Below are 23,955 nucleotides of genomic sequence, written 5' to 3'. Positions count from 1 at the left end.
TATGGCCGATGTGGTGGGAAATAGTAACTGGTTGAGGAGGAAGAACGAGAACAAGAAAGAGACAGGACAACAATAGTTTTTTTGTTTTTCTTACATTGGAGGAAATCAAATTATAAACCTATTATAATTTTAATTCTATCACCTCACCCTCTTTCACCACTTAGGCAAATGCCAAAGACTTGTGGCAACAGTAGTCAATGCTCAAGTATACCAACCTTAATATTATAGGTTCTTGGTCTTAATTATTTGTTAATGCTTATAAGTCTAAGTTCTACTTTTGTCAACCTAGTTGTAGTCACATGTAATAGGCTCGGTGTACCAAACAATTTTGTGTGACTAGGACGAACATTGTCCACTTATTCATTATAATTTTTATGTTTATTTGTCCCATGTCCTCAAATTACCAAATCAATGCCACGATGAATAAATGGCATGGTTTAGTTTAGTATATGGTTTGGACGATTTTGGTTTGTGAAAAAATTCAAATTGATTAGATCAGTTTGGTTTGTGATTTTAAAAAATGATTCAATTTAAACCGTACCCACCCTTACTACATGTGCTAGAGATTATTAGATAACAATTTCAATAATTTGGTTCGATTTGCAGTTTTGAACAAAATGCGAACCAATCCAAACTATGTCTACCTTTACTATGCATGTTTTTTTATTTTTATAGACACCCTTATCATAGGGCTGGGTCAGTGTCGATAATCGAATCGAAATCCCATGACCAACCATTGAACTGCCACCGGCGGTATAGCCAACTTCGCAACAGCCATCACTACCGACGGTTTCAGATTCGATAGTTGTCGGTCGGTGTGGTCGGTTTCAGTGGCTGGGACTTCACCTTCTTCTTCGAGAGACTTTGCATCGCGCCGAGCTCGAAGCCACCCTCCAGCAGCTGTCCTCCGAACGCTAGTGTGCTGCTAAGCCAAGCATCCCAAGCTCGTCGTCACACCAGCCTCACTAGAGTCGGACAAGCGTAGAAGAAGAAGAAGAATAAGAAGAAGAAGAAGAAGGGTGTCGAGATATCGACGATTCAGCCTATATATACCGTCACTCTGTACCGATGTTGTCGGTTTAGTTTGCCAATTGATACCGACTCTTCGGACAAGCGTCAGACGACATGCAATGCGGTTCAATAAGGTCGATTGTGGTTTTTAGGTCATTTTGACCCAACCCTACTTATACCTATGCTATAGGGTTAGAGATTATTGGATAACAATTTCAAAAAATTTTCAGATAAAAAAATAAATTTCACATAATTATTTTCTTTTTAAACTGTAAAAAGAAACAGATGTTTTTCTTTTTGTTTAAGGCAAAAAACAGATGTATGTAGCAGTTATTTTCTCGGTGCGCTCTGTTTATGACTCCAGGCTCCAGCAAACAAAACAAACCCATTCCACGCCACCGTCTCTCTGTCTCTCTCTAAACCTCACCAATGTACGGAGGCCCATCCAAGCCGGGCCGAGTCGGCGGCGGCGGGGCGGGTCGCGGAGCCGCCAAGGTGGGCCGAGCCTCCTTCCCTCCACCGCACCGCAACTCCGGAGGCCCAGGCAACCGCCTCTCCCTTGGCGGCAGCGGCAGCGGAGGCTCCAACCCGCGAAGCCGCAACTCCTCTGGCCCTGCCACGTCAGCAGCCGCCGCCGCCCCAGCCGTGGAGGAGAAGTTCAGCTTAGTCGCCGGCTATAACCCACTGGCTTTCGCTATGATCATTCGGCTGGCGCCGGACTTGGTCGACGAGATCAAGCGCGTTGAGGCCCAAGGTGGGACCGCCCGCGTCAAATTCAATTCTATGCCTACTAATACAAACGGCAATGTGAGTTTATTAGCCATATTTGAACTGGTTACTGTTTATTTTTTGCTGGGTTATTGAATTTTTTTTAGTGGTATTTGTAATTTGTTTGTGTATTTTTTGGTGGATTTTCAATTGGGAATTGCTCAAGATCTTCAATTTTTGGTTTGGGTTCTATAAATTTTGTTGCTATATGAAATTTCATAGAGAAAAAAAAATTATCTTGGCACTTGGTTTATTTCCTTCTTGGTTAGTTTCCTATTGGGCATTGCTCAATTTCTTCAATTTTTGCTAGGTTGTTTAAATTCTGGTTGTATACGAGTCTTATTCAAAAATTTTGATGAGCATGTACTTGATTTATTTGATGTTCTTGGTTAGTCTTCAATTGAGCATTGCTTAAATTCTTAAAGGGTAACTTTGAGCTGTCTTATTGAAGGTGTACTTTTGGTTAGGTGTAGCTTTATACTTCAAGTTATGTTCCAAACGGAGCTATTAGTTATTATTTTTTAGAATTACTACTTCATCAACTAATTGTCTTTTTGTGAAGTAATTCTTTTGGCGTGATTGTGGTTTTTTTTTTTGGGGGTAGTTTGGTACTGCTCAGTTAATATAAGATTTGAATGTTTTTAAGTCTTCACATTAGAATATTTGGAATTTTCTTCATAGTAGCTATTCTTTCATATAGTTTCTGCAATTAATTTTCAAGTATTCATTCCTTTGAATGGCTCAACATTACATCAGGTTATTGATGTGGGTGGGAAGGAGTTCAGATTTACATGGTCGCGGGATTCTGGTGACCTCTGTGATATTTATGAACAACGTGAAAGTGGTGAAGATGGAAATGGTTTGCTAGTTGAATCAGGATGTGCATGGCGGAAAGTAAATGTGCTTCGCATCTTAGATGAGTCAACTAAGAACCATGTTAAAATGCGGTCAGAGGAAGCTGAACGGAAGCATAAATCACGCAAGTATGTAATCTGATTATTATAAGGAGTTTATTCACTTTTTCCTTATTCAGTAATGATATACATGCTTATCATCGTTTTCTTTTACTTGGACGCCATTATATTTTGTAAATCATTTCTGCAATGGTTTCTATCTTGGTGGTTACACTTTAAAAACAGTATTACATGTGGTACTTAAGATGCTAATAATCTCAATCTAACTGCATTTAACATACAAACCAAACTCCCTAACTTCACCCTTACCCCTACCCCAAATGATGGAACAAATTTGTTTTCTCCCATTCCAAAAGATTCTTCCTAGTACAAGTTTAAAATTTATCTTCAATTACCTTCATTCTGTGTAGCTCTGGTTAGCCATCAGTTGTGTTTTTTATTTTTATAAGTAATTTGATGATTTACTTTCATGACTAGTTTCAAGACTTTATCAATACAATTATTAGAAGGTCGGAGTATTTGTGGTACAGCTGTGTTATGTGCCTTTAAGCTGTTTAGAGTGTTGTCTTATTCTGTTGTATCAATGTAACTTATTTTTGTTCCTGAAAACAGAGCCATTGTTTTAGAACAAAATCCAGCAATGAAGAATCAGCTAAAGCAGTTTGCTGCTACCCCGGGTAAGGTTTTTGCTCTAGATTTTATAAATAATTTTTCTCTATTTTAAATTAATACATTCCCTTTGCTGACTAGTAAGAATCAATAGTTTCGTGCGTATGAAGCAGGAAAACAATGAACTTGAGATGTATATAAAAAGTGTAAAATAGGTCAATATAGTCTGGATTGCCTTTATAAGCTAAACAGATTGAAGTAGCTAGAAATGCAGTATCATGAGGATTTTTAAATATTTTTGTGCTCAGTCTAAATTGAAGAACATTAATATATATCTTTATATGTCAATAACTTAAGTTAATTTTAATTTATAAATCTTATACATTCTGTTAACCATTGTTATTTTTTTCCTTACTTCTATGGAAAAAAAAAATCACAATTGAAATCTTTGAGATACTTAAGTCAAGTTTCTGATGCCTCACCTGTTTCCAGCTAATACAGGGAAGCATTTCAAACAGAAGAAAGACCCTCCATTTAAAAAGCAGAAAGTTGAACTGCCTCAAGGTGAGTGGAACCTTCTAGAGACTTTTATTTCCTACATGTTTTATAGAACTTTTTTAATCAAGTAAATCAATTGTATTAATTAAACAAGAGGCAAGACAAGACCCCAACATACATGAAGTATACATTTACCAGTGTAGTCAATCTATGAACTCTTCCTATATTTCTAGCATTGAACCAGTCAAAGAGAAGACTAAAAAACATATTCTTTAGCTGCACAACAGTAACATCGTTGTCCTCAAAAGCCTGTCTATTCCTCTCCTTCCAAAAGAGTCCATAACACTGCTTGTGGGGTAGGTTTCCAAATCAATGTCACAATTTTGTTGCAGGAGCAGAATTGCATACACCCCAGTGGAAAGGGTCACTGAAACAGGCACTACCTACTGGATACCAAAAACCAAATAGCATCAGCCCCCTCACTTCCTGGGAAACAGAACAGTGAAGGAAAGGTGGTCCACCATTTCTTCTGCCTTCTTGCACGTGATGCAGTGATTCACTAATGCCATACCTCTACTAACCAAATGATCAACTGATAGGCACTTATTTAGAGCCACTTTCCTTGCAAGAAAAACTATTTTTCTCGTACTCCTCCCACCCAAATTCAAGCTTCTGGGAATCCACTTCTACCCCCAATCAACCGCTCATAATAAACTTTCACTGAAAATCTCCCCGACCGCCCCGTCCACTCCACCTTGTCACTATCCCCTTTTCCACCTTTTTACTGTTTGAATTCTTTTCTCGGTTTCCAGTTTTAAGGTTGTGCTATTTGAATTTTAACTAATTTGTCTTGTATTTTTTGGAATTTCAGCTCCCCCTAAATTTGCATATAAAACTGGAATATCATCAACAACTACTGCAAAGGGTAGGCACTCATCATCACCTCTTCCATCTCCACCCGAGCAATCTGGTCCTCCAGCATCTCCATTAGGAACTGTAAATACTTCAAAGAGTCATGCAAGTGCAGAAGATTTTATACCCTCTCAGGTGATTAGTAAAGACAAACCTGCTCCTAGCTCCGGGAAAGAAACCCCAATCAGGACTACCAGTGCAGTACGAGAAACAGTGGGCAAAGGCAATAGTGGAGCTAAGCCAACAGATTTGCAAAGTATGTTGATTACTTTGCTCATGGAGAATCCCAAGGGGATGAGCTTAAAGGTAGGCACTAAGAAATGACATTTAATATATATATATATTAGCCTTGTGTCTACAATTAAAACTTGTGTAAATTTCCAGAATATAACTAGACATATAAAACTTTAATCACACAGAACCTTACATGCATGGGATGAACAATCAAATTTTGATGAACTTTGAAAGTGGTGACTGTGCTGCTGGTATTCTACATAATCCAGCAGCTGTTATAAATTCTTAATGTCATCTTTTCTTTCCCCTCCCCTTATCTTTCTCTATCTTGCTTGTTTGTAGGTTTTGGAGAAAGCTATTGGAGATTCAAATCCCAACTCTATAAGGAAAATTGAGCCCATTATTAAGAAGGTAAGTGGTGGAAATCCCTGATGCTATTATTTAAAGAACATTTAGTGGTTTTATATCTTCTCATTCAATCTTGACCTCAGATTGCTAATTACCAAGCTCCAGGAAGATATCTCTTGAAACCGGGAGTGGATTTAGAAAGCTTCAAGAAACCTTTCTCTGAAAGTGGAAGGTACTCAACTTTTTCCAAAGGCTTTATCCAGCTTGATCAAGTCACTTAGTGGCAAACTTGTTTTCTTTTTACTCTTATTTTGTGTTTTAACTTATTGTGGATGTCGATTTACCACACAATAAATGACAAAACACAGCAATGAACAAAAGTACCTAATAGCTCCTAACATATATAGCATTATTGATAGTAGGCAAGGAATATATTGTCAATATACTACAGTATCAAAAGTAAAGTGTAGAAAGATAGAGGGAAACTGGGTATCCTTGGGCTGTTCATGTTCCCTTTCAGCTTGCATGAGATCATTAGCGATGCTTTACGAGTTCTCCTTGACTTTATAAGTGTTTTTGATTATTCTGTCCTGCTGAATTTATTTACATGCTGCTTGCATAATAACTCATTCATTCAAATGTTGGATGTCTGAAGTTTTATGCATTTTTTGTTTTTCTCTCTAAATGGTTCTCAACTCTCAATCTGAAATTAGTAGGCACTGCTTTATGAATTTTTATGTCCTTATGCAACACTCCCTTTTACTTGTTCAAGGATTGTTCTAGTGCCTTCAGGTTTGGCAGCAACAATTCGACATATTCTTATCCCATACTACTTGACACCGAATCCTCTAGAATGCGTAAAAAACACAAGCCTTCTCATTTACTTTTATGCCCCAACATTTAATAATAAAGAACCCCTTGGATTATAGTTTTGCTTTATAGTCCATCCTGGTTGTATCTTTGTTTGTAGAAGCTCTGATTAAAGTGGATTAAGGATTTCATTGTGGAGATGTTGATGCTAGTTATCTCATTGAATATAGTACATATTGATCACTCTTGTGGAATTATATAGCTTTCTGTGTCTGTCTCTGCATGTATTTTAATGTGCATGCTTTTAATTTCCAGTTCCCCAGAAGAGAACCTTCACCAGACACCTGCTCAAGTACCACACTTTAAGGAGAAAGTCCCTTCCAATGAATTGGAGGAGGAGCAGGGTCAGGGACCATTGAATGTTACAGTCAGGGAAGAACCAAACACATTAATAAAAATTGATAACCAACAGCATTCACCTGATCTGTTAGGTGAAAAAAGGGGCTCCGACAATACTGAAGCGCAAGTAGGCAGTTCTAGTGAAAGTGGAAGCGACAGTGATAGTGACAGTGACAGCAGCGATAGTGGAAGTGACAGTGGAAGTCCTAGCAGAAGCAGAAGCAGAAGTAGAAGTAGAAGTAGAAGTAGAAGTAGAAGCAAAAGTAAAAGCCCAGTAGGAAGTGGAAGTGGGAGTAGTAGTGATAGTGAAAGTGATGCATCTTCTAATAGCAAGGAGGGTTCTGATGAGGATGTAGATATTATGACAAGTGATGATGACAAAGAACCCAAGCATAGACTGCAAGCCTCTGAACCAGGGTTTTCTACTTTGCCCATTCCATGGATAACTCCTGATGGCAGGCCTGTGCAGAGTGGGCATGATGAGAAGCAAGATGATCGTGAAACTGATGCAGTTGAGATTGAAAAAGGCTTGCCTGATGTGGAACAGGATGCTGAATTGGTTGTAGTTAGTAACTCTGCTCCTAATAAAGGTGAACAAACTCTAGAAGAAATAAAACACTTTTCACCTGAGCATGATGAATTCCAAGACCGCCAAAATCTTGTAGATGATTTGTTTGGAGGGGAGACTACAGTCAAGGAAGACTTCAGGTATGAGCAGTCTGACAGCTCTGAGAGGATACCTAAAGGTAAATCTAAAAGGGGTTCTCAGGTAAAGCACCCTGGTGAAAAATCTGAACGCACAAAAAGGTCAAAAACAGAAAGCTCACCACAACCTCCTGTTTCTGTGGGTAAGGGTGTCCATTTCCCAGAGGCTTCTCACAATTTGTCTCCAGATAGACCCATTGAAGGCTCTTATAAGGGCCCTGTCTCTCAAGCAATGAATAGAGCTGATAGGGATGGGAATACTGAGTTTGGCTCTCAAAAAGGGTACAACCAAGCTTTTTCTGGAAGACATAGTTCAGAGTTTAAACAATCAAGTCGAAAGACTTTTGATCATAATCAACAGGCAAGGGCTCCTGATCCGGCAGAGAGACCTGATAGATATGCTGAGAGCTTGGGGCATGGATGGAAGTACTCTGAAAAGAGCTCTCATGTGCATGAAGGTTTTCCCCTGCAAAAAGATAAATTTCATAGAGATACTCAAAATGAAGATGGTTATGCTAATGAGAAAAAGGCTCCAAGAAATTCCAAGGAAGGTGGTTTCCGAGGAAAACAGTCAGTGCCCTTGGATTCCCACTACCAGAAACATGGTGATATGGCTGGAAAGGTCAAGGAAGGTGGACAAGTTTCTGGCCTGTTCTTGGTTTCTTCGCCAAAGGATAATAGTAGAAATTGTGCAGACAGATCCCCTGTTGTTAATGGTAGAGGCAGTAAACTCCAAAGAGAGGTTTCAGACTTAGAGTTGGGTGAACTTCGTGAGCCCTTGCAGGAGGAAACAACAGTTAAGAAGCAATTTGAGAGAAAAAGTTCATTTAAGCAGTCAGAGAACAAACCAAGCACTTCAGATAACTGGATCTCAGATTTCAGTAAAGCGAAACCTGCGGGAAAGGCAAACTTAGATTCCGGAAAGCCCTCCTCACCAGATTTGAGCTCGAAGTTTCCTAGCAATCTGGAAGGCATGAATAAAAAGAGGAACTACGAAGATCGCAATGAGGATTTAACAAGGTCTCAACAGAGAGCTGTCCAATCTCAGTCACAGAACCTTTCGCGAGTAGATCATGCTGATGTGGGGCGCCCGTTTAGCAAATCAGCAGATCTTAGTAGCAAATCCAGACAGAATGAAGTTGGAGGTAGACAAGGCATTGGTCTGGATGGCTATGGAGAAAGCAATAAGAAAGCACCTCCAAGTGCTCCCCAGCAGCATGACTCTAAACGAGCGCTCGTTTCTTGCTCCATAAAAGAAAGTAAAAGACACGCATCCAATACGATGATGGAGTTGACCGATGTACGAAAGGATTCAATGTTGGCAGAGGGCAATGATAGTGATAGAAAAAGAAGAGATTCTTCTTCAGATGAAAATAGTTGTTCTTATTCCAAGTATGAGAAGGATGAGCCTGAGCTCAAGGGACCAATAAGGGATTTCTCTCAGTAAGTCAACCTATCAAAAAGCTTTTACACCAGTGAATCCCATCTAACCAGGCTTTTGGGCCCTGTTGTATTTACTCTTGGTTTTTGACATCTGAATTACATTATTTGTTTTGCTTTTTCTTGTCTTAGGTACAAAGAGTACCACCAAGAATATCGTGACAAGTATGATAGCTACTGCTCATTGAACAAGATCTTAGAGAGTTACAGGTAATCTGAGGATTCCTTTCCCTTTTATTTAAGGCAATATTGCTTCTTATTTATTGTTATTTTGGTTAATTGCTTAATGTTAATGTATTTCAAAATCTGTGTCTCAAAACAATTTATTCCTGCTGCATGTAGGAATGAGTTCCAAAAGCTTGGAAAGGACCTTGGATCAGCTACTCCAGGCACAGAGAAATATTACAACATCTTGGGGAAGCTGAAGGAATCCTATCGTCAGTGTGCAACGGTATGCTTTGTTCTTGATTTTCTTAGTACCTTTTGCACTACCGGTTTGTACTTAAAAGTGAACTTTGAAGTAATTCAGCAAGATATTATCTAACTGTTGTCTTGGTCAAATGCAATATTTTAATTATAACTTCAATTTTACTTATTTTTGTTTCCATTGTTCCCTTTGGTCAGTGGTGTTTGCATGCCTTCTAATTTGGCTTGATAGATGTTGAAATTACTTAGACGTGGTCTACAGTATATCAATGAAAATTTTACCGATCCATGCATTACTCTTTTAACTTTAACACCATGGGCATCTGTGAATTCCAACAAGTTGCTTATGTTGCAGTTATCTTAAGGAGGCCAAGCCAATTATTTTATCATGTTACATATATGCGCCTGTATATATTGTGGTGGAATCCAGTTATTTACATCTATACCTCTTGAATGATGATAACAATACCCAAAAATAGTTATTAGATATTGTAGTCATTGATTGTCATGAATGTTAATGATTTGGGGGCATATAAGAGGCACTCAGTCTCCATTGCAATGTTTGGAAAAGTAAAACATTGAAGAATAGTAAAACATTGAAGAATTAAGAAAAATATAATACAGTTACGTTTTACTGTAGTTTGGAATAATCCTTTTTTTGATGAATAAGGATAAATTTGAGCAAAGTGCTGTGGTCATATATAAATAGCTAACATTGTATCGCAAGTGATGTGTTGCTGGTAACTATATTTTTAAATATGTTTATAAATACTATATTATCTTAGATACTATTTTTATGAGTATTTACTATACTTTTTTTTTTATTTTTTTATTTTCCATAACATTCAACCTAACAATTTTGAATTATTCCTTATTCATCTAATAGCTTATTTTAGTTTGTTGTGCTTTTTGATTTGACTCAACTCTTAATGTCACTTGCAGAGACATAAGAGGCTGAAGAAAATATTTGTGGTGCTTCATGAAGAATTGAAGGTGATTCATCCTAACTGTATCGTCCTCTATATTTGAATTATTGCCACTATGTAGCTGGAATTAGTCATGCTGATTATTTCTTTTGCTCTTACCTTTTTTTTTTTATAGTTATTTTCTTTTACAAATCTTTTTTCTCCATCTTCCTGTAGCACCTTAAGCAAAGGATTAAAGATTATGCACTCTCAGATATGAAGGATTGAAGAGGGAATTTTATGCACCCTTATTCACAAGAAATTCAAACCTCTCCATTCATACCTGAGGATCATTAGGAAGAGATGATGATGAAAAAGGAAGACAGATGATGAAAGCACAACACAATGTTCTTGTTGAAGTTAAATTCCCATCTTGAGAATTGAGATCATGTCCGTAGGTTTTGGCCTTGCTGGTGTACCCGTGAATCTGTACATTTTAAGTTTTGTGTATATTCCTTTTGCTCACAGGTCAGGCTTTTTGTTTTTGTTTTGCCTGACCTACTTCGGCCTATGAGTCCTTATTGGGCGTCTTGATGTTGTGCTTCTAATATTTATGTGCATAAATTATTTGTATATCATAAATACAGTTCCTGATGCTTTGATAATCAAATAAGACTAATGTATTGATAAAATTCATGTGGATATCGTCCTACTATGAAATCCATACCGTTCCTTAATGCTTAGATGTGTGCTTTCATTTTATGAATCATTCCGTAATCATTCTCTCCCGCATACTGTCATCTATGTTATCGCCATTCCTCTCATTTCTTTAATTAGAAATACCAAAAATTAGAAACGAATACATACTTGTGTGAATCTAGAGTTTAAACATTAAAACCTATTTTCTGCTTATACCAACCAACTAATCTCACTAGCCCTAGGTTGAAATTGGCGCATAAACAGTTGCAAAAAAAGTTTTGAGACAGGAAGCCACTCTTTTGGCATTAAGATTTAAGAATTTATGGAACAAGGATCACCACTTTGAGCTTAAACAGCTGAAAAGGATGGAGCTTTATTGAGTTTGTCAGCTTTTTCTACACGGACTTTCAAACAAGGTTTTTGTTACACACTTACACTACTTCCATTGCATTTCAAATCAAATTAACCTTTAGTTCAATGGTGGAGAAACAGTTTAGTTGAGTGCAGACTTTAGACCATTTGCTATTGTAAATCTTAAATTTTACCTTTATTAGTGTGACCAACTAGCTGTTAGTCTAGTAATGTTTTCCTTTCAAAATTAAAAAAACCTTTAATAATATGTACAATATATTTAGATGAGGAAACTAAATTCATAAATTCAATAATAAAAAAATGTTCAAATTTGAGAAATGATAGTCTTTAATTTTCGTATTTTGTGTCACCAATACACATAAACATAAAATTTGAGGGTATTATTTCAAATTTCACATAAATGTGTGGGTTTCCACTGTTACGGCTATCCCCACCACCATTGCCACTCTCACCACTACCAAAGTTGTCGACACCTTATCACTGACATTGTTGTCACCAATGTCTCCACCATCCCAATGCTTACCTAACCGCCACTCTGTCTACCCCTACCACGCTTCCATCTCAGTCTACCACTACCACACTTCTATCTTAATCGTCACCACAACTAGGGGTGGGCACGGTGCGGTTCGGCCCGGTTCACCCCCGAAACCGTGTGCCGCACCGGACGTTCCTATACGGTGCGGTTCGGTGCTAAAAACCGGAAAGGAAGGAGAAAAACCAAACCAAACCAAACCAAACCATTCAAAGTGCGGTGCGGTTCGGTTTGGTTTGGTTCTCTACTACGATTCTGAGTTTAATGAGTTATTATTCCTATTGGCATTTTTGGGGAGATTGAGATTTCGTTTGGAGTTTGAGCAAATTTGGATTATAAGTTATAACTATATATAAGATTATATATAGCTATTATAGAATAATGAGTATAGTATATATATAATTATATACTACTATAGTATATACTAGTATACTACTATAATTATATATTACTTATATAGTTATATATAACTATTGTAGTATGTATACAACTATATACTAAGTTACTAACTATATAATTATATATAACTAACTATACTAAGTTTATATATAACTCTATATGTATAAAACATTATTATATAGACTATAGACTATAGAGTATATATAAATAGAATATACTAATTTTATTATATAAGATATAACTAAAATTATATACTAAAACATTATTATATATATAATATTAAACTCATAGGGTTATATAAAATATATTTTAGGGTCAAAAATAAAAATGTATAAAAATGTATAAAATGTGCATAAAAATATATAATTATATTTTAAAAAAATTACACGGTTTGGTTTGGTTTGGTTCGGGTAAAATGAGCATGAAACCGAAACCGGAACCATCCATATACGGTTTGGTTCGGTTTTCTCTTACGGTGTTGACTTTTTGGTCAACTCGGTGTTTTTTCGGTTTTTTTACGGTTGGTTTGGTTCGGTGTTTCGGTGCGCCGGTTATTATGCCCACCCCTAACCACAACTATCATCTTCACCATCACCACCACCCTCATCACTGTCACTACTCTTGCCACGTCATCGTTGTCGCCTCCACTTGCTATTCCTTCTTCTCCGTCATCCTCATAATCAACATCACCACTATTACTCACTACTATTACAGATATTATAGATGTCCTTAACTTATATTTTAATGAATTTTAAAAGTTTAGGTATTCTCAATTAGGATTTTAATGGATTCTATACAAATTTAGGTTTCTTCAACTCAGATTTTAATGAATTCCTTAAAAATCCAAGTGTTTTAAAAAACTGATAGATTTCAATAAGTGGTGGATTTTAATGAATTTTTTTACATATAATACATTCTTTGAGAATTTCGGTTATTTTTCTTGAATTTTGATGGATTTTATGAATTTTAAAATCTATTAAAATCTGAGTTGGAACACCCCCTAAATTTCATTTCACTTGGTTAGCAACACAATAATGTTATATATTTCAAGACCTTTAATTTCATCTTTCTAAAATCCGTCATTTTTGGAATTTCATTGTACTTCCAAACTTCATCATCAAAATACACCATTAATTTCTAAATGATATAACTTAAACATCAGCATTATTTTTGGTAACTAGCAAAGTAATTCATTTCATAATCTCTTTCTAAGTTTGGTTGTCCAAAACAAACGAAGAAATAGATTATTATTAAGCGGAGCGTGTTTCACGCGCGCCACCGAGTCCATGTAACTATTTTCTATTTCTATTTGTACGACAATAAAATTTGGCTCAAGAAGAGTAATTGCAATTTGCAGTCGGAGAAAATTCACCCCACTCGGTACTCATCTTTGTACAGCCAAAATATAAAAGCTCTCTCCTTTCTCCTCATATACTGTTTGTACTTTGTACACCATATAATCTCTTTCGCTGAAGAATCTGATCGAAGACGACCCTGACTGTCCTCACGTTGATCTCACTCTCAGAGTCCCCTTCAAGAATTACCACCACTGTTTGCAAAAAGTTTTCAGTTTTTTGGAGAAGAACAAAGTGGTTAAGAATCCTGCAACTTGAAACGTTCAAGTTCATCTTTTTTCTGCTATATTCTCACGGTACTTGATGAATATTTTCATTTCTGATTTGTGGGTATCCTTATAATTGACAATTAGCTTGTGGGTGTTATTGAATTTTGTCAGATAACTTCTGGGTAGAATTAGAAATGATATATTCTTCCATTTCTGTTCTGGGGTTTCTTGATTATTGTGTAAGAACGCGTGAGTCATGAATAATTTTGTATTTTAGGTATGTTTGGTTTTATTTTGGGCTTAATTGAATGGTTAATTCTCAATGGGTAGTGACTTTATCTGGGTTTTAGAGAGTTTTTGAGGATAACTGAGAAAACTGAAGTTGATAATTGGTGTTTTGGATTCTAGGAAGTCATAACTGTTATCTAAATTATGCCACCTTGTATTAGGCTCCGTGGAGTCAGGGTCGGTCCTGATATTTATGGGGCCTTGTGCAATGACCGAAAGGAGGGCTTTTTTTACGGGTCACTTTCCATGATTTTTTCCATATAATTTAAATGGCTTAAGGCATGAACTTAGAGTATTTGACTATGAATTAATTTGGCTACGCCTTTCACCAATGGCAGTCATTATATAGATCAATTCCTTATTGAGGATGTGTGCTCATTCAATGTAGCAAATTTGTTATATAAATTATAAACACATCAAAGACAACTTTTTTTTTGTTCTTTGAATTTATTGCAACTTGATTACATTTCATATGCCACATTGCATCATAATCTAGCTCTAGCTCTAAATAAAGTGATGATTTTTTAACTTCATAATCTGTCATTGGTGAAGGATGCTGCTTTAAGAAGTTCCAGTCATATCCAGATTAATAGCTTGAGTATAAACATTTGAAAAGAAAGTAGCTTAGTTATAAACGGTCGACGACGTGTGAGAGAGGGATAGATAGAGTGTGAGTCTTAGATTTGTAGATATATATATATATATATAGAGAGAGAGAGAGAGAGAGAGAGAGAGAGAGAGAGAGAGAGAGAGAGAGAGAGAGAGAGAGTCTAAGTGGCTTTTTTTTTCCTTTTGGTCTGGAAAAAAACTTTGCTATATTAAAAAGGCCCTTCCCTTTCTATACAACTGAATGTTTTTTGCATTTACTAAAATTTTAAAACCAAATTAAGGTAAGAGCTTAGTTTTTATTTAAATTAAAACCGAAAAACCTCGCAACAGTTTCTTTTTATAGTGGCACTGCTTAGATGGCCAGCATGAATCTTGCTACAAGTATTATGGTACTTTCAAGAGTAAAAATAAGTGGTCGCTTTAGCTGACATTGAAACTTGTGGCTGGTAGTAAAACAAATTGTGTTTACCTGTAAAAATAAATAAAACTTGGGCTTATATTTTGGGTTGGATCCCCTTAAATTTGGTGGGCCCTGTGCAGATGCCCAGCCCCATATCTGCTCAGGGGCAAGCCTGAGTGGAGTGGAGTTTTTCCATTCCTAAATAGTGGAAATTGTAGGATTTACAAAATGATTTTCTTGCCTTATCTTGGCAATACAAAGGATTTTTACGTGGTGCAAATTCTAAATGGTATGAGAAGCTAAGTATTCAGCTAAACTAACAATGAAGTCTCTGGGGTTTTACATTTTCATGTGCACAGGTAGGCATTGAATTTATATCTTTGTTGCAGGCTATTTTTGTTTCTATGTTTTATTTAAAAATTGATTAGTGTTTGACTAATCTGAAGGGTAAGGTGCTTTTGCAGTAGAATTTATTTGTCTTAGATTTGTAAACTTATACTCTTCTATTGGACATAAAATAATATAGGATAAGTGAAGAATATAAATACAAGATTTCTTGCTATATATTGATTTATATCTTATGATAAGGGATATTAACTTGGTGGCAACGAGTGTCATAAGGCTTGCTATGTTAGAGGTTCCCGATGAATCAAACATATTAGATTCTTTTTATTTGTTTATTTTGTTATCATGCTCTCATGAGTTTATTTTCCAATTTATTAATTTAAGACAATTTTATGAAAGGTGTTAATAAATTTCTCCATGTTAACAAATGGTTAGTGCAGGATTGTAGGTTTGGCTAAGACTGTCATGCTGAATGTTGCTACCGGTCAGTGGAATAGGGATGAATTCCATGATGGATGATATGAACTTGATTCAACAGGCACAAAGGCATCACTTGGTGGTTCGGGAGCTTGGAGAAGAGATTGATTTAGAAATTGGACCTGGGGATGATGATCCTTCATTTGCTAACACTCCCCTCATTGGTGGCCCACCACGAGAACCTTCTGTTGAGGACCCTGATGAGAGCAAAAATATGGTAATGGTTTCTCAACTCCCCAGTGATGATCAAGATATGTCAAAGACCCAACCAGCAAAAAGGAAGAAAAAGGTTGTGAAAAGATGGAGAGAGGAATGGGCTGATACCTACAAATGGGCTTATGTTGATGTCAAGGAAGGGACGGCTAGGATATTTTGCTCTGTATGTAGAGAGTATGGTAGGAAGCATAGAAGAAACCCCTATGGAAATGAGGGGAGCCGGAATATGCAGATGAGTGCACTCGAGGAGCATAACAATAGTTTGCTTCACAAAGAGGCACTTCGCCTTCAAATGGCCTCCAAGGATAAGATTATTGTTGACAAACCCATTTATGTCAAAGGTTAGCACATTCTGCTTTATTTGTTGATCATGCTTTGAAAGTTTCAAATGATCACCATGTGCCCCTAAATTCTGCATATTATTTGTTGATCATGCTTTGTGGTTGTTGGTTTCATTTTTGTGGAAAGTATCTTCTTGAGTTTTAAGTCTGCTTATGAGCTATTTAAATTTTGAACTGGTTGCTAAATGGAAACTTGGTTACTTTGAACTGTTATATATCCTGCGATTTTCTAAGTTATAAGGGCGGTTAAGATACACATTACTGTACACCTCAATAGTTTTGCCACCATATAGAGAGTTTTAGATTATTTTCATGTTTTCTGCCTGAAAACTTGGATGAATGACTTGAATTTTATGATTAACTTTAATATATTGATATTTGCACATATTTAACACCTTGCTCACAATTGAAAGAATAATTTCTGAGTTTAATTTCATGTTATTTATTTGCCCTTTTGGTTTTTCTTTGGAAATACTCTTAAAAATGTAGCTCTTATGTCAAAAACGGCTGGATCAATCGTTGAAGCTGCACTGAAAAGGGATCCTCATGAGGTTGAGTTCATACAATCGGTGCAAGAAGTAGTGCATGCTTTAGAAAGAGTGATTGCAAAAAATTCTCAGTGAGTTGCCTAAGGATTGGAGTGTTTATTCTGCGCATCCTATTTAAAGCAAAAAAAAAAAAAAAGTCTCTTTCGGGTTTATGTAAAATCTTATGTGTGGCTCTAAAATGTTTCAGTTATGTAAACATCATGGAGCGCTTATTAGAACCTGAGCGTATGATCGTATTCCGAGTTCCATGGGTGGATGATAGAGGTGAGACACATGTTAACCGAGGCTTCCGGGTACAATTTAACCAGGCCTTGGGTCCATGTAGGGGTGGTTTCCGATTTCACCCTTCTATGAACTTGAGTATTGCCAAGTTTCTTGCATTTGAACAGGTATTGGTTGTTTTCGGAATTCTTGTTAGTTGACTACTTGACTTATTGTCTGTAGTTTAGTGTCAAAGTATGTCTCAAAATTTTGCCAAATTTTATCTTCATTCCCCACTGTTGATTTGTGTACCGGAGTGATTGGTGTTCGTAAGAACGCTAAGCTAAATAATAGTGACGAGGTTAAGACCTTCACATTGGCATTTGGAAGTGACTCAAGTCTTGTGACTGCTTTACATTGTGTTATTTCCATTCTCTATAGACTTTAAAGAATGCCTTATCACCGTACAAAATTGGGGGGGCTGCGGGCGGAAGTGATTTTGATCCAAAGGGAAAAAGTGATAATGAGGTAAAATCTTCATTCTATTAAATGGTCTTTAGTTTTTTTCTTTCTCCGAAATTCTGAATGATTGTCTTATAAGCTGGCAGATTATGCGTTTTTGCCAAAGTTTTATGAACGAGATCTATCGCTATTTGGGTATTGACAAGGTAACTTGAGGAAGATTTCATTCCATAATATCTATTTCATTCTATATCTGGAAATTCAATGCTTTATCCTTCATGTCTGGTTTAATGCTGTACACACTTTAGGACCTTCCTTCAGAGGAGATGGGTGTTGGTACTCGGGAAATGGGATACCTTTTCGGACAGTATAGACGTCTAGCTGGTCATTTTCAGGTACTAGAAACACTGGTAACAAGCTATTTCTGAATTTATCTTCTTCTTTCCTTTTTGTGGATATAAATTGGTACCTAGATGCCATTTATGAAGTTGCTTTTTTTGATGTAGGACCATAGGGATTAGGGAAATAGAAGAGAGAAAGAGAAGAGAGGAGGAGGGAGAAAGAAACAGGGAAGAAGAGGAAGGGGACTAGGAGAGAGAAGAAGAACAAGAGGGGGAAGCTAGGGGTTTCTATCTGTAATATTATTTCAATATTCATGCCCTGTATACTATAAAAATCCTGAAATTAAAATAAAATATTAAAGTATTTCCATAATCTTCATCATTTTCTATTCTCTTATTATATGAGCAATGTCTTTAAGTGTTTAATTCTTTTTCCCCGCGTACTCCCGTGGTGTGTTCAAGGTTGGGACTAAATAAACTTATCTCTAAAATAAGGAACTTGTTTTCCCCTGTCCACCACCTTCACTGAGTCCCCTACCTGTTCCCTTGACTGATGGAAGAAGCAAGAAAAGTCCATTCAGGAAAGCTTCAAATGGGGAGGGTTCTTTGAGTATTTGTTTTGAGGTGGGGTGGTCTCGTGGGTTCAAGTGATTGCATTGTTAATATGTCATACTTCCAGCTGCTTAGATTCAATTGTTAATTGGCCCAAATATAATGTGTTAGTGAGTGTAGGTATAAGAATAATTTAGTGAAGGTTTGGTCTATTGTGATGGGTAGATAAAGAAGGAAACACTGTGCAACATATATATATATTTTTTAATTTTTGTATAACTAATGAACCAACAAGCCCATTGCATCCTGGTGTATTTTGTTTTTCTTGGTAGCCTGTGTGGTGCATCTTGAAGATGAGGAAGCTGGTTGCTGGGTTGGTGGAGAGGAGGGTGCTGGACTTTTTTTTTTTTGGGGGAACCTGAGAGTCACGTGTAACTTGATGATTCATCATCCATGAAGAGTGTGTTAGTTGCATTAGAGGGGAGAAATGAAGTTTTCATTTTTATCCATATAGACACAATGTTTATGTAATTTTTTCTTTAGCAACTCCCATAAAAGGTAAGGCCAATGAATTGGGAAGGATATGAGGGCTGAAGTATGTGAGGGTGCTTATCGTTGAAATGCAGCTAGTTATTTAGACTGGAAAGGCATCTTTGCGTTAGGGCTTTGTTTGATAGTCTTTGTCAGATAGAGAATCTATCTGTTTTTTAGTTTCTGCTTCGTTTTAAAATATTTATCTATCTATCTATTGTTCTTTTCTGTTCATGCAGAAGTCAAGTTTCTTCATGTGTTTATAATGGGAAGAAAGTAAAGTAATATGTCCTTATGTTTTCATATGTATGCCTTAAGCAGGGAAGCTTTACAGGGCCAAGGATATTTTGGTCTGGCTCTAGCCTTCGGACTGAAGCTACTGGATATGGGCTGGTAACTAATATCACAACTCTCCTATGCTTGTCTGTGGGTGTTGTTCCTTTTTTTTTTTTGTGGGGCGGGGGGATTCTTGTGTCTGTATTTGAGAGTCGTTATTCTCAACCTTACTAGATGACTGTACTGTGAGAATTATTTATTCGTTTTCTTACTAGATGTCTGTATTTGTTGTGGGTATTATAAGTTCCCTATGTATGTCTTATCTTGATTTCCTTCGAAGTTAACAAAGTCCCCATGCTTCTGCAGGTTTTCTTTGCACAGCTCCTACTTGCAGACCTGAATAAAGATTTTAAAGGATTAAGGTGCCTTACTTGACTTTGAGAGCTTCTAAAATTTTCTCAGCATTCTGATAGTCAATAACATAGTATAGTACCACTCTAGGATATTGACTTTGAACAGCATATGTGAGATCTTTCTGTTTAGGTAGCCTTATCTCCGACCCTTATGTTTAACATAACTTCTAATTTTTTAACTTTATGTAAATATAGGAATGCTGTATGCTTAATTTTGTGAAAATGATATAAAGCATGCAGATCTGCGTGTACATATGTATCTATTCATGTGTGCGGGTGCGTGAGAGAGAGAGAGAGAGAGAGAGATATATATATTACAAATGTATAATTTGTGACTGTTTCAAGGTCTTGTAAATCTATTATTTTGAAAATGTTTTTCTATGAATTTCCCTCCAGATGTGTTGTAAGCGGTTCTGGAAAGATTGCATTGCATGTTTTGGAGAAGCTTATCGCATATGGTGCTCTTCCCATTACAGTTTCCGGTATTTTTCCGACAAGTATTTTTGAACTACTTGAATTATCATGAGATGGAAAGTTTTATTAAGATTCCTACTAGTTCTCTGAATTGTGCCTACAGTTTCATCATAATGATCTTGGCCTGATTGATTGATATTAAGTGTAGAAAACTAGAAAAGAGGTATTATATTTTAAGTAATTTTTAATGCTGTCGGTAAGTACATGCATTTCATAAACAAAATTATTGCGCAGATTCAAAGGGTTATTTGGTGGATGAGGAAGGATTTGATTACATGAAAATATCATTTCTGAGAGAGATCAAAGCTCAACAAAGAAGTTTGAGGTCTGTTTACTGCCGTCTGTTTTGCATCTGTTTACCAAATTGCTACCTATAATTTCTTTCAGGTTTCATTGATTTTACATGTGGCATCTGCAGAGACTACTCAAAGACTTATGCTCGATCTAAGTATTATGATGAATCAAAACCTTGGAGTGAAAGGTGTGATGTTGCATTTCCTTGTGCTACCCACAATGAAATTGATCAGTCAGATGCCATTAATCTGGTTAATTCAGGTTGTCGTATACTAGTAGAAGGTAGTAATTACTGATTTACTGGTAACATGCATAATTGCTTTTTTATTTTATTTTTTTCATATTCACTAATGTTAACGATGTAACGTCATTATTATCATTCTTATTTTGTATCTAGGTTCAAACATGCCCTGTACACCTGACGCTGTTGATGTTTTGAGAAAAGCTAATGTTCTAATTGCTCCTGCAGTGGCTGCTGGTGCTGGTGGGGTACGATTGTTATCTTTCCAATACATGCTCGATAGATGTGCTTTTTAACATGTGCTAGAAAAATGCTATTATGAAATTTATACTTAAAAAATTGTTCTGGATATCATGATTTGGTCCAAGTTTAGGCTAAGTTCAAGCTTGTTTATCTATAAAATAATATGAAATTCAGCAGCCCTTGAGATCCCATCATATATTCTAAACCTTCTTTCTCAATATATAAAATCTTGGACTCTCCACCTATTACCAGTTGGTTTTGGGTTGAAGCTCTAACTTTAATATGGTATCAAAGCGGACAAGTCATCCATGGGTCAGGTCTAAATTGGCCATATGTGCTCAATGTTACTCAATTTAACTGATCCACATGTTTGGCTGAGTGAAGGGGAGTGTTGAGACTTGAGAATATGAAAATTCACATCAGCAAGTCTAAGCCTTGCATCTCAATATTAAAATCCTTGGCCTCTCCATCCATTGTCAATTAGTTTTGGCTTGGATGCTCAAACTTTTCCAGGTTCAAGATCTATAACCTACTAAAACCAGGTTTTTATGGAAGTGGCTCTGAGAAAATATCTGGGAAGTAAAAATTAATTATTTTTGTTCAGGCATTTGATGAACCAGCATGAATTAATTATATTAATATCTTCACCCCTCTTCCCCCTTTCAATTTATGTGCTGTACTGTATCTGCTGTATGCTTGGTTGCAGGTGGTTGCTGGAGAATTTGAATTAAACCACGAGTGTAATTCAGTGAACTGGTCACCTGAGGACTTTGAAACTAAGTTACAGGTGAAGCTTTGTGTATTTTATCTTGTTTGTATAGCTTTTGTAAGTGGAAGTGCCAAGCGTTAATTTCCTTTGTTCATATATTGGAGTTTTGAGGAACAGCAAAATCTATGACTGCTAGTAGTATAGAAATGCTAAATTGTGAACGCCCCTTTTAGTGTTCGACTTAAAGTGTGCTTGAAGGACTTGAGCTGGTATATTTGTTTATGATTTCTGATTACCATTTACATCATAACTCTCAGGAAGCAATGAAACAGACTTACCAGAGAACCCTTAAAGCCGCGACTGACTTTGGTTACCAGAAAGAAAGTCCTGAGTAAGTGCTTTATGATATTGACATTTGTCTTTTGCTCTTGTAATTAATGGTTGTGATCAATGTTTAAAATATCAGCTGATGTTTTGGCTTTCTGGCACCCTGGGCCCTAAAAGGTATTTTGGTGATATATATTTGGAATCTTGGTTTTGACTCTTGTTGGAGGAAATTTTGGTAGTGGCGGTAGCTTTTGTGGTCATAAATAACTTTATTTTGTCAGGCCTTTAGCTGTGCCACAGCCCAACACAACGCTTGCTTGGCCTGTATTCAATATGATATTTAATACAATGTATTCAATTAGGCCTATCTAGGCACGACCTGGTCCAGCTAATAAAATGCACTGCAGTACATTAGGCCCAGCTTTCACTTGCACTGCAATTAAGGGACCCATCATTAGGCCTGGGATTATACTAGCATTTAAAAATAAAATAAAAAGATTGGGGAAATAGAGAAGTGTTATTTTATGAGGTTTGCACATTAGTATGCATGTTTTAAGGTCCCATGTCACTGACACATGTACTGTTAAACCCTACATGCTTAATTTTATGAAGTTTGTATGATTAATTGATGCGTTATTGATTGGTTTAGCATTTCTTTAAGTTTCATTGAAAATTTCCATGTTTTTTTAAAGATACTTTTATTAACAAAGTACAAACAGTACAATAACAGTGGATAAGACATCTACTCTAATTTACATTATAGATACAATAAGAAGATGACCAGTTTCCCATCAAAGCAAAACATAACTGAACTAATGAATAGCTGCCCTCCAATCTCATAAAATATGTGACCAAAACACATCTCTAAATTCCCCTGATACAGAAGCCCAAAGAGCTGACCACTACTGAAGTTTATCCCACAAGTCCTCCACCTCCAACCCTCTATAATCTTCAAATAATATTTCTCTCTTTTTTTCTTTCCATCCAAATAACCCATATCACAGCCAAAACACTACACCTCCAAGTAAAGAGAAACACCTATCACTGCTTTCCCAACTTCTGCTTCCCTAAACAATTTTAGCCATAAACTAAAAGCTACTGAACAATGTATCAGAACATAACCCCCACTCTCTGCACTTCCTCTACACATGATACCCCAATGAGGAGAGGGGCATGCATTTGGCCTTCTTGTTTCAAGCAAATCACAAGTATTAAGCTTTCCATGTGCACTAATAAGCTGATTCCTGTACCAAGTAGTCTTACTGCTGTGCATATAGTGCTTGGTGCTTTTTGTGTTGGCTATCCAAAATTTTCTTTGACACAGCGAAGGGCACTGGTTTATTATTATTCTATCTTGTTAGTACTTAAGAGTGATTTTATGGTTCGCATTGAATTGCTCCCGAGTCCCGAAAGATCAGGTTCTCTTTTAGTAACATGTCATTTTACGTGCTTGACAGGTCTTTGGTACATGGAGCAGTCATTTCTGCTTTTCTGACTCTTGCTCAAGCCATGACTGATCAGGGATGTGTATAGTACTCAAGAATATTGTACAATTATATGCATGCTCCTAAAAAGCTTACTTGTGTCATCACCAACGAACGATAGTTGGAGACATGCTGCAGTCATTGGTAGTAAGCTGTAGATCTTCACCAGCTTGACCATTTTGATTTCAAGTTCCCTCATACTACTTATAAGATGATGCAAGGTGATATATAAGATGATATAGCAGATCCTTTTGTAACATGTATGATATATGTATTGTAATAGGCGCGACTTGGAAAGGGTAATTTATGGAGAGTAGATGGGGATACATAATTAAGGTAAAAATTGTGTAGTAGTTGAGTGTTAGGATAGAGGGCCTCAAATTTCATAGCAGGAAGTATTTGTCATTTGACTCTGTTGAGAGTTCATAGAATACTTGTTTGTCTTGTGGAAAATTTGGATGGCGACTAAGATGGGAAATAAAATTTAATGATTTGTTGTAATTGATGTCCGTGGTAACCTCACCCTAGTACTTTTCTTAGAATGGCTAAACATATGCAATTGAAGAACAAATATAAGTATGGTCAACAGGTTGCTCATTCATGTGCATATATATATATATATATATGTGAACATCGAG

The 23,955-nt window shown here is 36.5% G+C and overlaps 2 protein-coding genes across 5 annotated transcripts; both read left to right on the top strand.

The window, feature by feature from the left end:
- The first annotated feature begins 1,365 nt into the window (after window positions 1-1,365).
- LOC147287395 (dentin sialophosphoprotein-like protein) lies at window positions 1,366-10,722 on the top strand. Its single transcript, XM_086242407.1, has 12 exons — window positions 1,366-1,818; window positions 2,536-2,762; window positions 3,306-3,370; window positions 3,795-3,866; window positions 4,672-5,018; window positions 5,289-5,357; window positions 5,438-5,526; window positions 6,420-8,651; window positions 8,781-8,858; window positions 8,991-9,099; window positions 10,017-10,067; window positions 10,217-10,722. Exons 1-12 carry the CDS (start codon window positions 1,441-1,443, stop codon window positions 10,265-10,267), a joined length of 3,768 nt encoding a protein of 1,255 aa, XP_086098533.1. The 5' UTR covers window positions 1,366-1,440; the 3' UTR covers window positions 10,268-10,722.
- A 2,597-nt stretch (window positions 10,723-13,319) lies between these two features.
- Window positions 13,320-23,818, top strand: LOC147287394 (Amino acid dehydrogenase family protein). 4 transcript variants are annotated; one of them, XM_086241325.1, is made up of 16 exons: window positions 13,320-13,632; window positions 15,628-16,221; window positions 16,711-16,840; window positions 16,957-17,158; window positions 17,412-17,498; window positions 17,579-17,638; window positions 17,741-17,827; window positions 19,178-19,249; window positions 19,499-19,554; window positions 19,942-20,027; window positions 20,254-20,344; window positions 20,438-20,595; window positions 20,711-20,802; window positions 21,504-21,584; window positions 21,824-21,897; window positions 23,291-23,818. In XM_086241325.1, exons 2-16 carry the CDS (start codon window positions 15,660-15,662, stop codon window positions 23,364-23,366), a joined length of 1,914 nt encoding a protein of 637 aa, XP_086097451.1. In that variant the 5' UTR covers window positions 13,320-13,632; window positions 15,628-15,659; the 3' UTR covers window positions 23,367-23,818. The 4 variants fall into 4 exon arrangements, with proteins under 4 accessions (XP_086097451.1, XP_086097449.1, XP_086097450.1 ...); XM_086241323.1 differs by having other exon boundaries at window positions 19,175-19,249; XM_086241324.1 differs by having other exon boundaries at window positions 15,623-16,221; window positions 19,175-19,249.
- Window positions 23,819-23,955: the final 137 nt, after the last annotated feature.

Source organism: Dryas octopetala, chromosome 4 (assembly GCF_963921425.1).
Source record: "Dryas octopetala chromosome 4, drDryOcto1.1, whole genome shotgun sequence".
Taxonomy (NCBI): domain Eukaryota; kingdom Viridiplantae; phylum Streptophyta; class Magnoliopsida; order Rosales; family Rosaceae; genus Dryas; species Dryas octopetala.
This window is presented reverse-complemented; position numbering and strand designations above follow the sequence as displayed.

What these genes read in the sequence shown, in the direction of transcription:
- LOC147287394 (XM_086241323.1), top strand. Translation starts at nt 15,660, where the DNA reads ATGTTGCTACCGGTCAGTGGAATAGGGATGAATTCCATGATGGATGAT. An exon ending in TGGCTGCTGGTGCTGGTGGG is followed by an intron (nt 20,803 to 21,503) that starts GTACGATTGTTA and finishes GCTTGGTTGCAG; the next exon opens with GTGGTTGCTGGAGAATTTGA. An exon ending in ACTTTGAAACTAAGTTACAG is followed by an intron (nt 21,585 to 21,823) that starts GTGAAGCTTTGT and finishes CATAACTCTCAG; the next exon opens with GAAGCAATGAAACAGACTTA.
- LOC147287395 (XM_086242407.1), top strand. Translation starts at nt 1,441, where the DNA reads ATGTACGGAGGCCCATCCAAGCCGGGCCGAGTCGGCGGCGGCGGGGCG. An exon ending in CTACTAATACAAACGGCAAT is followed by an intron (nt 1,819 to 2,535) that starts GTGAGTTTATTA and finishes ACATTACATCAG; the next exon opens with GTTATTGATGTGGGTGGGAA. An exon ending in AAGATCTTAGAGAGTTACAG is followed by an intron (nt 8,859 to 8,990) that starts GTAATCTGAGGA and finishes TGCTGCATGTAG; the next exon opens with GAATGAGTTCCAAAAGCTTG.